We start from the raw sequence: 15,538 nt of genomic DNA on the forward strand, positions 1-15,538 counted from the left end.
GCTATTTTCTCTTCTTTTGTACAATTCTACCAGTCCAGACCGGCCTGGCTAATCCTCCATTTTAATTGCGGAAGAAAATATTTACGGGCAATCACAATAATGTTAGACATGTAATTGGGTAATATGTTGCAGGTGTCCAGAATGAGATGGCCAGAGCGTAGAGCCAGGAAACACGCACAGCTCTAGGCTAATGTCAGTGTGTGAGATAATGGTGCTAAAATTGTACCAGCGAGGTCAGTGGTCAATGACATGCTTATCATGAAGCTTATTTAAAAGACAGAGTGGAAATTTTCAATGTTAAGGTACATTAGTGGTACTTGAAAATTATTACAGAGCCTTGGAAGGCAATCTGCAATCCAATTTTAGAGGGATAGTCTTCCTCAGGATTTTTGCCCCTTTTTAATGCTTATAGAGGAGACCAGACTCTAGCCTTCGCCATTCTTTGCTTATAGCAACAAAATGCTGGAGAGTTGAGTACAGCAGTATCATGAACAGGTGCATTGGTGTTTTGGTCAGAATGAAAAGGCAGCTGAGATTTGCTTTTTCCACAGGTTTTGCCTGTAATTGTGTATGTTTTTAAAAAATGTGTGTTTTTTGTTATTTATACACCTTTATGTTATGTTTGAAACAGCTTTAGTTTTTGCTTCCATCTAGAGATGTAGAGGAGGATTCTCTAAAAAGTACATTAAAACAGTATGCGTTTTAATGAATATTTCGATAACAAATTAGTATTGAACGCCTTAAGACCAACCTATTCTTTAGTTGTTTTAGAGGCAAGTGTATAGCATGCTGTTGTATTACACTATAAATACTTAATTGTTATTCTATTCATGCATATATTGGTGTTACCAAGAAACAGACATCTTGAAACCACCCCAAAGCAAAATATGTTTAATTTAGTTTGGGTCTTACTTTTTCCTCTGCTACAAAATATTTTCATCATGAAAACGTTCTATTCATGCTAATGGATGTGACATTATTCTTTTTTTGTATTTCATATATAGGACATATGAATATTTGACTTTTATAGTATTAAGTATAGCCAAGTGTAACTTTTGTAAAGTTCATTTAGTTTAGTTTGTGACACCTTTGTTGCAGATGTATGCCAGCAAAGGCCCCAGTAGAGCACGAGACACAAACCATGACCTGAACACGTGAACAAATGGCAAATGAACAAAATGGAGAGTTTTGACTGCTTTATATTCCAACTTGCCAGTCATTGAATACAGTAGCAGTAACCATAGTAATGATGCCTAGATTGTAATGTAAAGAAAATGTAAGGTGATATATAAAAAACTCGGCTAGGGCAGCTAGCTGTTAAGCATTCCTCACACTCTCTGAGTAACAACCCTTTAAGGCAGTGGTCCCCAAACTTTTTCTTCCGAGGGCCAGCTCACTATGCCTGGCTCTAAGAGAGGGCCAGAGACTCGGAGTATATCAGTAACCATAAATAGCTTAGCGCTGCAGGGCTCCAGAGTGCGACCAATTTGGTCGCATATGCGACTTAATTTTTCAAAAGTGCGACTAAAAAAAATTGGAGGACGCACCGGTGCGACCAGCTATTCGAGAGAGGAAAAAGTGTCCGCATTGAAACTCTACCTTTGGTTCAATAACAGACACATATTTGGCCAATATCGTGGTTTAAACAAATCACAGATAGTGAAGGGCGGGACCTCCATGGGCGGATTATGCACTTTCGGGCCCCTGGGCCCTGATGTATTAAGGGCCCCCCCACTTATTGTTGTATATGTGGGAGGGGGGGTTTGGGGGTCCTCCCCCAGAACATTTTTAATTTGTTTGATGTGATTTCCTGTATTCTTGTGCATTTTGGGGATGGCCAATACTAAATTCAATCAGATTCATAGCCTACATCCTGATTTGTTGATATCGAGGCAATGATTCCATGCAAAGGCTTGGGCTTCAGGGCCCCCTGACCCCTTGGGCCCCTGGGCCTGGGCCCGGTAGGCCCGTGCAGTAATCCATCCCTGGGGACCTCCCCTCTGATTGGCCGTGGCCCAGTGCCTGTGTGTAAATTTTAAAATGCGTGTGCTGCAGAGAGAGAGAGAGAGAGAGAGAGAGAGAGAGAGAGAGGCCTACGATAGGCCTAGTGAAACTTCCCTTCACCAAGTTCAGTCCGAAATAATTATTCACCAGAAAAATAGTTTGAACGTAAACCCGACGTACAGGAATGCCACTTGCGCCAAATGTATAGGAGTCATTGCAGATGAAAAGACGTCTTAAAATTGCGAACAATGCATACAAGGCCTTCCCGAACGACAGAGATACAGATATCGCCGAAAAGGAGTGCGTCATTGACCGCAGTTACATGCAGGGAGTAACCCGGTTTTCAACAGCAATAATCGTTTTGCGCGCGAGTTGTGTAAACTCATTCTGATGGCATCAATCAATTTAATCCGGTATTTGGTGCAAACCAAATATCGCTGCTACATTTAAAGCCCGAATATTCCCTGCATGTATACCTGTGGTCATTGTGTACGGTGAATTGAATGGACACATTTAGATCGAGCATGGCAAGTCATTGCAGTAGCCTATAATAATAGGCCTACCATTTCGTCACTGCATTAACCATAGTGATGTTCTTGTTTAAAATTTAAAAATGCTAAAATTAAAAAGTAAATTGCATTGTGGGGCTGTCAAATGATTATTGCAATCATCATTGCAAAATCACATAAAAATCTCCCAGGCTACTTGGAACATCTCTTTAAATTTGGCTCAAATACATTTCTATGGAAGATGCATGGTGAGCTGGTTTAGTCAAGGCCTAAAGATCATGAAGGATAGTATGACATTGAGCCATGAGATGTGCAGTTTGAAGCCCTTAAAAGATGTGCACTGTTAATTTACTCACTGTTATTTTTATTTAATTCATCTTGAGATGTTTTAAGTTTAAATTTCAGCTCAGTGAAGCACTTAAAGCACCAACACTTCATTAAGTTACTTTTCTTGTAGAATTGTAAATCATAAGTCATAGGACAACCTATATAGGACAGTAATTAAGGGAAAAAAGTGAACCTTCTGCAGTGTTAAATGCGATGTGGTTGAAAATTTGGGTGCACCTAACTTTTGTGGCTTTTTAGTCTGGAGCCCTGCGCTGTGAACAAAGGCAGTCTACCTTAGTTGAATATTCCATTACATTTAATCTATAGGCTATTGCAATTTAATACCATTGTTATCTGTGTTTATATTGCCATCATGCCATATCAGTGTAAAATGTAGCTCAAAGGAAATAATACTAATAATAGCATTCTCAAAACTATAAGCAGGGAGTCCCAAAAGTATATTTTAAACTCTGAACTTTGCATACACAGCTCAAGTTGTGAACAAGCAATATCCTACAAATAATTTAAAGTTCTCAAACTATGAGTTTTATGAAGTGGTGGCAGAAACATCTGAAATGACCACCATTCTAACTTTCACTCACCTGATGAGAACTTTATGAACTCTGTATGAACATTTGAACGAGTGAATAAAAAATATAAATAATTATACCAGAAAGTTCCAGAATTATGACTGGAATAGAAGTTAGTTAGTTATTAACAATTAATTGATACATTTTTAGAATACTTTGAGAACTGATGCAGTCAGCAGAGGCCTCTTACATTGTTTGCAGGTAGGCCTACTATACATTTCATTCTGTTTTCGATGGCAAACGCGAAACAGCGCCAAAACAACCACCAGTGGACAAAAAGAGTATTACATGTGTACTGTTAAGACCCGCCATAGAGAATGAATGGGGGAAATTACGGAGGTTATAGTTTGACGATGTCGTACTCCCGTGCGGGCCGGATCCTATATACCACGGACATGTTTTGGGGGGCCACCTAAAATGAGGTGGTTTGGGGACCACTGCTTTAAGGGATGTTGAAAATGTTCCTTACGCTCCTAATTATCACTCTCTATTGTGGATCTACCTCATTGTAGGTTCATGTCACTTTTGTGTACTTCCAATTTTGTAATTTACCCACAGCCAAAATAAATCCACAGTCCCACTGGATGCCTCTCATCTGCAATTACGCCTGACAGTAATCTCTGCACGTCACGGTTTGTGTGCAACGGCGTGAGCGGGCGCCAGTGCTCACGCTCAGGGAGGGATGACAAGTGCTGTTGTGAAAAGAAGCCCCCCGCTTCCTGGCTGCTGAGATGCAATCATAGCAGCACCTGATAACAGGGGGGAGGAAATAAAGCCTCCTGAGCCGTTCCCCCCCTTCGGCAGATTGAAAAGATGACTCTGTTGTTATGGATGTGTCAATCTCACCTGCACTGTTCGTTCTTTCTTGCTCTATTTCACTCTTTCTTTCTTACCCACTCTCTCTCTCTCTCTCTCTCTCTCTCTCTCTCTCTCTCGCTCTGTCTTTCTTGTCTCTCATATCTTACATCAGTGAGGGAGCAAGAGGCTCCCATTCAGGACACAGCTACATTGGAGGGGTGTTAATGAAACATAGTAATAGAGTGCTTTGTCTTCTTTGCTTTCTTTCTCACCACAGTATCCCCAGATCTCCGAGGAGTCGGCCTCACCATTCGTCTTCATTTGTTCCAACCCCCAGGAGCTGATAGTAAAGTTCCCCATGAAAGGGAAACACAAGATCTGTAAGTACTGCCTCTTTCATGTTGTGGGTCCAGCGATTGGAAATTTTGCTTTGCTGTCGAAGGAATTTTTAGCTCATTTATCCCGTCCTTTTTCATGTTCGACACACACACACACACACACATTACCATGAATGTACAGAGTCAAAGGACAGAGGGCAGAGTCAAAGTCGGGGGACTAATGTTAAATCCCTAGTGATCTACACAGTACATGATGTATAAGCTATTCAGAATGTAATTAGAACATTCATCTTTAGTAATACTTTAGTATAGTATACTAATGTACAGTATATGTTCACTTCTATCAATCGATAAGTCGTTTTGGAAGGAAAGAAGATTAATTCATTGAAAAAGATTAAGACCTAAATAGAAGTAGTCATCAACATCAGCCAGTTGGCTGACATGACCATTGCACAAAATAAACATTTGCTAACTGTGTTAGCCAGTTAATGAGGCGCCTGGCCCATCAGGCTTGGAGTTGTCGGACACTAGGGCTGGACAGAGCCATATAAAGGTGGAGTTGTCTGACACTAGGGCTGGGCAGAGCCATATAAAGGTGGAGTTGTCGGACACTAGGGCTGGCCAGAGCCATATAAAGGTGGAGTTGTCGGACACTAGGGCTGGGTATAGGCACAGATTTCCTGAATCAATTCGGATTCTCAAGGCCTTAAATCCATTTGATACGATTTGATATGGATTCAGTTCAGATAGGCCTACATTTTTGTTTGGATATGAAATTATTTTCAGAAAATGCTGTAAACTGTTGGCTACAGAGCATTAATGAAATTATGAATGCTTATGTTAAGAATGGGTCCAGAAGCAGCCTACATTAATTTTTATGTATGACAAAAGGTAAATAAGAAAGCAAACACCAGGAAAACATACATTCTGTTGATTGTCACAATTAATTTGCAGTTAACAACTGTGTATCAGAGACGTGACCAAAAGTAAAAAATATACAGTATAAAGTAGACATAGCCTACATAGACATTGACAGTTACATAGACATTGACTGTTCGGAATGTCCATGCCATGTCATTTCTGATCATGAGGACTGTTCACGTAGAACAGTCTATTAACTTTGTAAGAGAGCTTGCCTGGTAAGGAAACATTAACGTTGCTTATACCACTGCTTGGTTGAATTTCCCATTACAGTAATTTCAAGTGTGTTATGCCGTATTGCGTATAAGCCGCAGGACAGTGTTTTATGCAAGTTAAAAGAAACAAAACCATATTAATATCATATTAACGGCTAATAGTTGGGAAATTACGGTACGAGGTGTAAACGCCAGGCTTGTGCAAAATTCCAGAATTGAAATGAAACTGGCTCTTAAATTCCAATTTAATTCTTGAATTTCACTTGCATTTCAATTGAGGTAGCAAACAGGAAGCAGAATTGCAATTCGAATTGTGCACAACCCTGGTAGACGCTGTATTACTACCTCGAATGTGCATTACTTAATGTGAACCGAACACCATGTCGTCCATTATCCCTTACATTGCTAACATTGCTAACAGTAGCTATGTAGCTAGATCACTGTGGGCTAACTATGCCTAAGACCATGTGAAACACTGTGTGGGATATTAACTCATTAAATGCTTTCATAATTGAGCACTTTAGTATATTCTCTGTGCACTGCCTACTCGTCTCAGTAGTAAACACATCAGAAATTTTTTTTTTTTTTTTTTTAATAAACCCACCCCTATCCAACATCCTGAAACTAAAAAATAATCTCAGCACCACACCATGTAAGGCACACTTTGCCCAGGTCTGTTTATGGTTGGCTTGTTTCAGCTATTCCATTTGAATTTACGTTGAGGTTCAAGTGTGCTAGTGCAATTGATATTCAGTAACTAATACATTGTGTAAGGTAAGCTTTTCTTTGTGTAAATTGATAAATAACAAGTTTAAGGTGTTCCCCATTACCACTATTCTCCAATTTTTTTTTTGTGTACTCATAATTAATAGTTTTTTTGTGAATTATGCTTGGTTCATGCAGATTTTTACATGTGTTTCAACTTAACCTACAGCTGACTTACATTTCGCTGAACAAAACAAAGCCTTAAAAAGCACACCGTATGTCAGTGAATCTCCTGAACAAAGAACTTTTCTTCAAGGTTGGCAGTTGTCATAGGGGTATAAAACCAAAAGCCCACTGTGTGCATTTCAGTTAACAGTAGGAAACCAAACTCTCTATCAAACAAGAAACCACAAGACACAGAGCAAGACCTTAGAAGGGGCTCTTTGTGTTTCTGTTGTCCCCCCCCAACAGCCCTTTTTCCACCGTCATCAGTGGCTTGTGTAGTAATTTCATGACTCAAGCCAGGATTTCTCAATTGGGCTCTTGACTCCATGGGTTCCCTCAGCTATCCCAAGACCTCTCTGAACCTTACGCCAACTCTGTGGTGTACAAGAACCGCAGGGATGTCCCAATACTATTCACCTCTCCTCTCCCTTTCTCTGCTTCTCCTCTTTTGTGAGCTGTTCTTCTCGCCTCCTTTTTACGCGTAATTCTTAGTGTACTGTCTGGGGATATAAAGGATAAGGGTTGTTGGCTGATGCATGTTTTCAGTTAAGGCGTGCACAAGCTTGTGAGAAGGGGGTGGGAGGGGGAAAAAAAGGCCGGCATGCGAATGTGCAGGGTTAACCCCTGACCTCCAGACCTTAACCTGAGAACAACCGGGGGCAATGTGAGTAAATTGAGCCGCAACGGAAGGCTAATAGCCTCTCAATATACGGGCGCTAAAGGATTTCAGAAGAGCATTTAAGATATCGCGCTGAAACATCATACGTCTGGCTCCCAGTGCGGCAGGCCTATCTCTTCCCATCCTCCCTCGTGTCAGTAGGAGCTGCTGACATTCAAAATTGCGCGAGGCTAGTGGTCTTTTATTATGTGGCAATAAAAATTTACATTCGGCAGGCTAATGAGACTCCATTTAAGGAGCCTGTGCGCTGGGGGCTTTCTAGCTGATTGAGCTCCTGGTATCTCTGTGTCTTCCCCCTCACTGCTCGCCTCGGCAGTGAAGGTCACCCTCTGCTGCAAAGAGCCATCACAGGCAGCTTTGATAAGTGGCTGCACCCATGTGTGAATATTGCAGGTTCGAGTCAGCGATTCTGTCAGGCGTCTGCCCCTTTAAAGGCTAAAGGTTGTTCCTCAGCACCCCCCACCCCCTTCCTTCCCACTACCAGGACACCCCCACCTCTACATCACCCCATATCACCCCCCCCCCCCTCCCCTTTTCCTTCCTGACCAGAATATATATGCCTCAAGTCATCACAGCTCTCTGTCGAGCTCTCCTCCTTGCCATGCAGGTCTGACAACCTCCCTCTGCCAATTTGTGCAGGCTCTTGTCCGTTTGACTTTGCCCACTTGAAGCACATTTGGTTTATTGAGCCTGATTTTTCAAATACGTGCCATGGCTCCTTACTCATCTCTTTCTGTCATATTTTCAAAAATCATTTTTGGGTGTCCTTGCTCCTATGCACCCTCTGTGATAATTATAAATTGATCGGAGAGGTTTTTCAATTCTATGGGCATATCAATGTCAGCTGTGTTGTATCAGTAAAAATAAGATAAAATAAGCAGATGTGTTAAAACAGCCATAGCCTAAAGGCAAGGAACCCTGATCATCAGAGCTGTGAATAAGTGTGTTTGGTCGAGTGCTCAGTTCAAGGCGCTTCCCTGCTGCCATGTGAGCACCAGATTTGAATTTCCAAAGTAGATATCAAAGAGCTGTAAAATATGCATGCGTGTTCACCGTCAGATGGTGCGCATGTGGGTGAGCAGTGCGGTGGCAGCTCGGGAGAGCTAGAGTGCCGCAGTGGAGCCGCGGAGCCGCGGCTGGCGTGCTCCGGTAACCAGCGTCTGTGCAGTCGTCACCTCCCGGTTACCTTAGCCAACTGGAGTCTGGGGACAGCAACTCGTGTGCTCAATTGACTAACATTCTCGCCTCTTTCTCCTTTTCAGCGATGGGCTTTTTTTTCCGCCCCCCCCCCCCCCCCCCTTTCCCTTGCACCTCCACCACCACTTCTCTTTTCTGTCTCTCTCTGCTCAACTCATCCTGTTCCTCCGGGAGAGTGGGAGGGGGTGGAAAGAGAAAAAAAAATGAGAAGAAGGGAAGTGCTCTTGATTTATTCATGGATTCCTTTTTTATATTCATGCATTTTTCCAGGGCCATCTTGGCTGCTGAGGTCGTGGTGGGGGGATTTTGTGCTCTGTGGAGGCTGCGCTGCTGAAATACAGTTTCAGGTCTGGTGAACCAGAGAGGAGAGAAGAGGAGAGATGGGGAATTGGGTTGGCTGAGGAAAGTGTGTGCGTGTGTGTGTAGGATGGGGGTTGTTGAATTAGGGAGGGAGGGGGGTCTGGCTGGCGGTTATGTGGAGAGGGTAGCAGTATATAATACCCAGGAAATGTGAGGCAGGCTTCAGAGGTGACAGCCCATGTTTATTACAGATCTATCACACAGCTAATGGCTAGCATCAGAGAGCAGGCTGAGCCACTCACGAGCCAGCAGGCAGCAGCTGCTCCACCACCGCAGGGTCACCCTCAGTCCTCCGCCTCAGCTTATGGCTGTATCATATGGGGATTGCAAAGACGTTGTTGCTCACCACTTAAATGGAGTGCTCCTCTGAGAGGAAAAGAGAGACAGAGATCTGATGTGTGTGGAGTATTCATCCATCTTTTTCCCTAACATCAGTTGTTATTATTATCTCAATCTGGCATTGATCAGTTTTTTTGTCTACTGGAGTGGTTAATTGTTATGCGAGGGATCAATTTTTTTGTTGTTGTTGATTATCATGGCTTAGGAAGTGGGGATTTGGCTGTCGACAGCTCTTATATTACACAGTTGGATAGCTTTATTTTTGAGGAAAGGTAGCATGAGTACAGTGTGTTTATTTGCTCAGGTTTTAGTGCTAAAAAGAAGAAACTTTTTCACAGATCACTCAACTGTGAGCCGAGGGTAAGGAAGTGCATTTAAAGACTGTTTTTCCAAGCATGGGTCTGTCAAGCCCAGCGAGACCTGTGGATTCAAAAAACATTTTGCCTGCCAAAGCACATTTCCAGACAAGACATCAGGCTGCCTCTCCTTACCCTCTAACTAAAACATTTTCCGTGGACAGTGTGGTGCTGTGATCCTCCATCAGCAATGTGCCACCTCTTATGCAGCGCTTGTCGGACTAAATTTAGATTTGTGTGTGTGTGTGTGTGTGTGTGTGTGTGTGTGTGTGTGTTTGTGTGTTCATGGAAACAGTGTGGGATGTACCAGTAGTCAAAGAGGGAGAAGGCCAGGTTTCACAGGCTCTGTAATGACCAAGCAAACAAACCTGTGTGGCTGTGGAATGGTTGAGCAGTGATCCAGGAGCTTGGCTGACATTTAGCCATGAATGGAAACGGACCAATGCCCCAGCCACTCATTACAAGTGTGGGTCAGACCAGCCGACTGTGTAAATAAATAATACCATGCAGTCAGCGAGTGCAGGCACCTCGAGCTCTTGGGAGAAAAAAGCAACAAATGCGCAACAGCCTCCCTGTTGCCCGAGGTCCAGGGGCACTTTATAGATGACGAGCCTTGTAGCTGGACTTCTGAAAGAAGCATTGAAGGCCGAGGTCCCTGCTGAATGACCTATGGTGTGGTGGAATGGCTCCAACTCCAAACTAAGCCTGAATGGAGTTGACAGATTGTCTGAATGTATGATGCTTGTAGTGTTGAATGTATGATGCTTGTGGTGTTGAATGTATGATGTTTCTAGTGCTTCTCTGCTTGAAATAGAAATGGCTGCAGTGAAAGATGGGTTTTTGCAAGCCACTCAGGAGCTGTGATGGTGCAATAGAATGCAACTATTCTTATTTTTTTGGAAGATAATATTTATTGATAATAAGGAGTAAGGGAATTTAAATCAACAAGGAAATTGAGTGTCGCCAAGCACAAAACTACACCTTTCAAAATATGCCCTTGTGGATCAAAAATTGCCCTTCAATCATAACCACTTAGAAGCTGACATTTTGAATGCTGTAAAATGTCAGCAGAAAGAAATGTCATCGTATTGGTGTATACCGCCCTTGTTTTGCAGCACTAAGCATTATCTGAACTCAACAAATTAACTAATCTACATTTTAAAAGAAAATGTCATTTCACTCCACATAGAGCATTAACAGTCTGGGTGAAGTGGTGACATTGGAAAAACTCCTGCGACAGAGTAGATCGTTGGAATATTAGGATCTTAAATGCCTAACTGTCTGAGAATGTTATTTAGAGGACAAATTAAAGGCATTCAGGAAAAGGGGAAAGGAAACAAATATCCAATGTGCTGACTGACATGTAACTATAATCCTCATTTAATTTGCCTCCCTTGTTTCCAGGGAAAAGCAGTCTACAACTCATAATATTGTCAGCATATCATGTTTTCTGTTCCTAATCTATTTTGCAGAACAGGCAAACCTGCCATATCTGTGATACTGATAGGATGTAGGGACAATCATTTAGAACATTGTTTTTGGACGAATCTATGCTTTGGCCAACAGTTAACATTGATGATGAGCAACATTGGAAAGTCATGTCGTTATGCTCCTGGAATCTGTCAGAAGTAAATACGGAGCATGGGGAGACTGCTCTCTGAGTAAGTTTGGCATAAATGTCCAGACTGACAGTCAGCAAAACATGTATCTAATGAGGGTCCTTCGGGGGTTGAACATGAAAGCATGCAAAATTATTAATAAGCTGACAAAGTGGGTACAGTGGAACGTTTTACATTAGTCAGGGTTCGCATAATTAGATTTGTTCTTATGATAAGTATACTTTTGGATTGGATTGGATAATCTCCAATCCCCAAGGGGCAAATTGGTTCACCACAAGTAGTCATCACCCATACACACATAATTACATAAAACATTAAATAATAAATAAAGACATAAATACAAACAATAAATGGGGCATAGTCCTTGCGCTGAAATTCAATTCCTAAAAAAAAAAATGAATATATACAGTAAGAACAACTTGACCTACAGCTTGTTCAAAAACCAAACAGATGAGCCAAACTGATGGGAAAAATGATCTCCGGTATCTATTTGATTTGGCCCGCCTGATGGCAAGAGACAAAACTCTTCTTGTGTTTTTCTTTGGCTGTTGTTTATTTTTGTGTTCATCTCTCTTTAAATATATTTACATCACTTCTACTCGAGGCAAAAGCCCTTGACTCATTGCTCCCAACCTCTGCCAAGATGGCCATTTAAGCTCTGATTAAAAATGAATGCTTTAGAGAGAGAAAAAAAACGATAGAGGGAGGAAATGAGTGAGTTCGTGAGTCAAAGAGAGTAAGAGAGAGAGAGAGGGTGGGAGAGCACAGCTGAGCTCTGATCAACGTTGAGAAGTTTGAGCTTTTAAGTCCCGTGCTCTCCCGCATGCCTCGCCATGAATACTGCATTAGCACATCACAGCCGCTGAGGAGACCCAAAGAGCACATGTTTCTCAGCGCAAGCAGGCAAGCCGATCCTGAGTGCAGGGAGATAGACATGCGATAACCAGGTACCTTGTGCACGACAGGCCGTAAATTGCTAGAGAGCCCAGACACTCATCCAAGCCCCCAGTAAATATTATGTGCGGCAATCATGCACAGACATTAAGTGGTGGCCCCCACCACTCGTGTATACACTTGTGTAGACAATAAAGCCAGTAGGACTCAGTGTTTTATAGCTCTAAATGACAGCTTTTTAAATTGACCCTTCAAGGCTGTTTTTGCGCCCACATGCATTTTTTAAATTGCACAACGGTCACACACATTCCCCAGGACCTAAAATCTCCACACACCTGTCACGCGCTTACTCCATTTTCCTCCCCCCTTGACCCACATATGCCTCCACATAGGAAATATCTTTTGCCGCAGAAGAGATTGTTGTCAGATTAGCTCGCAGGTTCACTGGGCCAAGTACAGATTGCTAAGACACATGTGGCTTCTGTACAATGCAGCAGACTGCCAACATCCCAGTCTCAGTAGATAAGACACAGACCTTGGCTGAGGCCAAGCCTTGTGGACCATCAAGATTTGACAGTGCGATTACGTGCTACAATAAAAAAAATCCTGCACTATCTCTTTCATAATATTTTGTCTCCTGAATTTTCCACGGGCGGTGTCATCGGAGAGCTCACTTCTCTGTTTGACGCCCTTCACGGGCGCTGGACAGCACACTGAGGGGAATTCCATGAAAGGAAATCGAGAAGAGTACAAGCTGTTCCCTCTTGCTCTGTGTGGTCATGTTGAATCCTACCTCACAGAGGGCTCTAATTAGATATGCAGACTTCAGTGTTTTTGGCATTCATGCCTTATATCCTCCTCCTGGTATTTGAAAACCTTACTGGAAGTGCATAACAAAGAAGACACGGCTCAGCCCCCTTTCAAGGTGAACTAATACATTTCTCTTTTGAGCGGCGCAGTGATAAGTATGTTCGAGCAATTTTATCTCGTGAGCGGCGATAAGAGGCTCTCACAGCACTGATGTGCCTGCCGATTCTTTGTGCCGTCACTATCGCTGCTCAAGTCAAACTTCGGCTACGGGCCCCGAGTTCAATGAAAGGATAGTTTTCTTTGCAGAGGCTTTGAGATGTGACAGGAATTTCCCTTAAAAGTCAACTACAATCAGGCCAGTGTTGAAGGCATTCCCGTTCTCTAATTAAGCTTGAATCATCAAAGAGAGCTTCCCTGCAGCATCCACCAGTGAATGGTGGCCATAGGAACTGGATTTTAGCAATCAAGCAAACGCTGTTGTGTCTCTTTTTTGTAGCACAAAAGTATGACCACAGATGGAGACGGGTATAATTAAACTTTTTTTTTTTCTTCGATTTCTTTTTTTATGTGCTCCAGCATGTTTGAGAGAGTACTGCAAGCTGTGCTGCTGACACAAATCCCATAACGCTCAGACTGCAGCCTAGTCAGAGAACCAGAATTTGATTAGTGCATTAGTGATGGGGGAGGAAATTGCTGGTACTATAAATCAATTTCTCCACCTGCTGCAAGCATCAGTCTCCTTTCAAGATCATAATGATATGCATATTGAGCCCATGTTGTTACTGGGGTTTCTGTGTATTGGCTTTGATGGGGAGCGGAAAGGGTGGAAACAAAAGCAAGGGAAAACAATAGCCTAGAAATGAGCCAACAAGAAAAGACTGCTTTATAGACCAACATTTTATGACTCATGGATAGTGATGTATCTGCGGAACTAATTTTCTGCAAAGGCCTTGACTGCTTGTTATCCATTTGAGGCAGATATCCCTCATGGTAAGAGTTAAGTCTTGTTCTGGATGCATGTACTCTGAGAGTATATTTAGAAGTGTTCACTGAAGGCTTTTGCACCAGTTCAGTATTAATCTTTTATGAAGCTAGTTTGATGACATGTACTGTTGACAGCAAAATCTGGGTATTAGTGAATGCCTCGTAGGATACAATTTACATGGCTAGAATTTAAATGTGAAGCATCTCCACCATTTGCATATTATCTTTTGCCAGGGAATTGTTGGGCAAACTTTTTTCTGAAGCTAGCTAGCTAGCTAGAGTTTACTGTATCTTATAAATTGACCTATTAATATCCTGATGGTGAAATGTAGGTTTTAGAATGTTATTTTGCAAATACTTTAGAGTAGGAGGTTTTGCAAGCCTTCCATTCTTAAAAATGTGTGACCACTCTCTTGTCTGAAAGGGTCCATCAGTACACTAGAAGCAACTAGAAGACTTGCTGCTGCTTTACATAATACTATGATACTCTAGTATGGCCACAGACGGCAGCGATATGTTTGTTGCCGTGTTGTTGTGGAGTGGTGTATTTACTCTCTGTGGTGGTTCCTGTAACTGTCTCAGCCCGGGATCAGCCTCATCTCAACAGGATAATCCTGTCCGTGGGAGGCAACGCGCCACCTTTTGTGCCAGAGGCGGGGGATGGGAGCCCTGCGACATGAGTCTCCAGTCTCCAGTCTGCAGCTAAAGCCATACTTTAATCAGCGTCTGCACCAACCCCCATGTACTCCCTCAACTCACAGCACACACCACACTCAACTCTTGTTTTTAGGGGCACCGTGTTCGCTTCACACTACACCGATCAGCCGAAGGGAGTTTGTCTTGGACAGTGCAGAGCTCAGTTGCGGTTTCAATCGTTTTGGAAATTTATTGACCAAAGTGTCACTTTTCTTTTTTTTTTTGATCAAATGATTGATCAGCGTGCGCTTTAATGCCAGAATGTGGTATAATTGTAGTGCTGCCACAGTTGTGGTTTCCTGCAGCTCATGTCAATGTTTTTTTCCCAGGCCATTCCTCTGCTGAATAGAGAAGCCAAACGATCCGAGTCCACGGCAACACTATCCCCATGCCCATCTGCTGCTGCTGTAGTTTTTGATGTCGTTTTTCAGCTCATAATCAAGCCTTTTAGTGCCTCGGAGTCTGCCCCTCGGAGTCTGCCCCTCGGGAACGCGGTGGCCTGACTCAGTGTGGGGTGCTCTGCCTGCCGGAGTTCTTTGGCTCCAGTTGGCTGTGTGTGTATAATGGCTTGTGACGGCAGACTGGCATCTTTCCAGGGGGCTGCCCAAAGAGGCTCAGCCCTTCCCTGCTGCCTCCCGTCACTCCGCCGCCTCTTCTCTCTTCCCCACAAAAGCAACCTGGACTTGGACTTGCATGTGGGGGTAGGGAGTGGAATAAAGAGTGGGCTTCTGTGAACGCCATCTCTCCCACAATCCCCCCCCCCCCCCTCCCCCCACTACCCCCTTCAGTAAGCGGACCCCTCTGATAATTATCTAGTGCACCACTTTAATTTATGGCTTGCTTTCAAGGACCTGAAATGACCTACTTTTTGTGTTAGCGCCCACACACTTGGAAGAGTGCTTTGATTTGAAACCGTTTCAACCACACTGTTTGTGTATTATCTTTCCTTTTAATGAGTGGGCCACCAGGTCC

At 43.0% G+C, this 15,538-nt stretch overlaps 1 protein-coding gene across 1 annotated transcript in view; it reads left to right on the forward strand.

Annotated features, from left to right (window-relative positions):
• Window positions 1-15,538, forward strand: part of trip4 (thyroid hormone receptor interactor 4) — a 47,413-nt gene that overhangs the window by 21,454 nt on the left and 10,421 nt on the right. Inside the window, exon 12 of the mRNA XM_076288054.1 lies at window positions 4,506-4,608. Coding sequence (XP_076144169.1) covers window positions 4,506-4,608 — 103 coding nt within the window. The remainder of the gene's footprint in view (window positions 1-4,505; window positions 4,609-15,538) is intronic.

The sequence above is a fragment of the Alosa pseudoharengus genome, unplaced genomic scaffold (genome assembly GCF_046254945.1).
Source record: "Alosa pseudoharengus isolate Yale_2024_CS ecotype anadromous, Long Island Sound unplaced genomic scaffold, YU_APseudo_1.1 YU_APseudo_1.1_scf_16, whole genome shotgun sequence".
Classification (NCBI taxonomy): Eukaryota; Metazoa; Chordata; class Actinopteri; order Clupeiformes; family Clupeidae; genus Alosa; species Alosa pseudoharengus.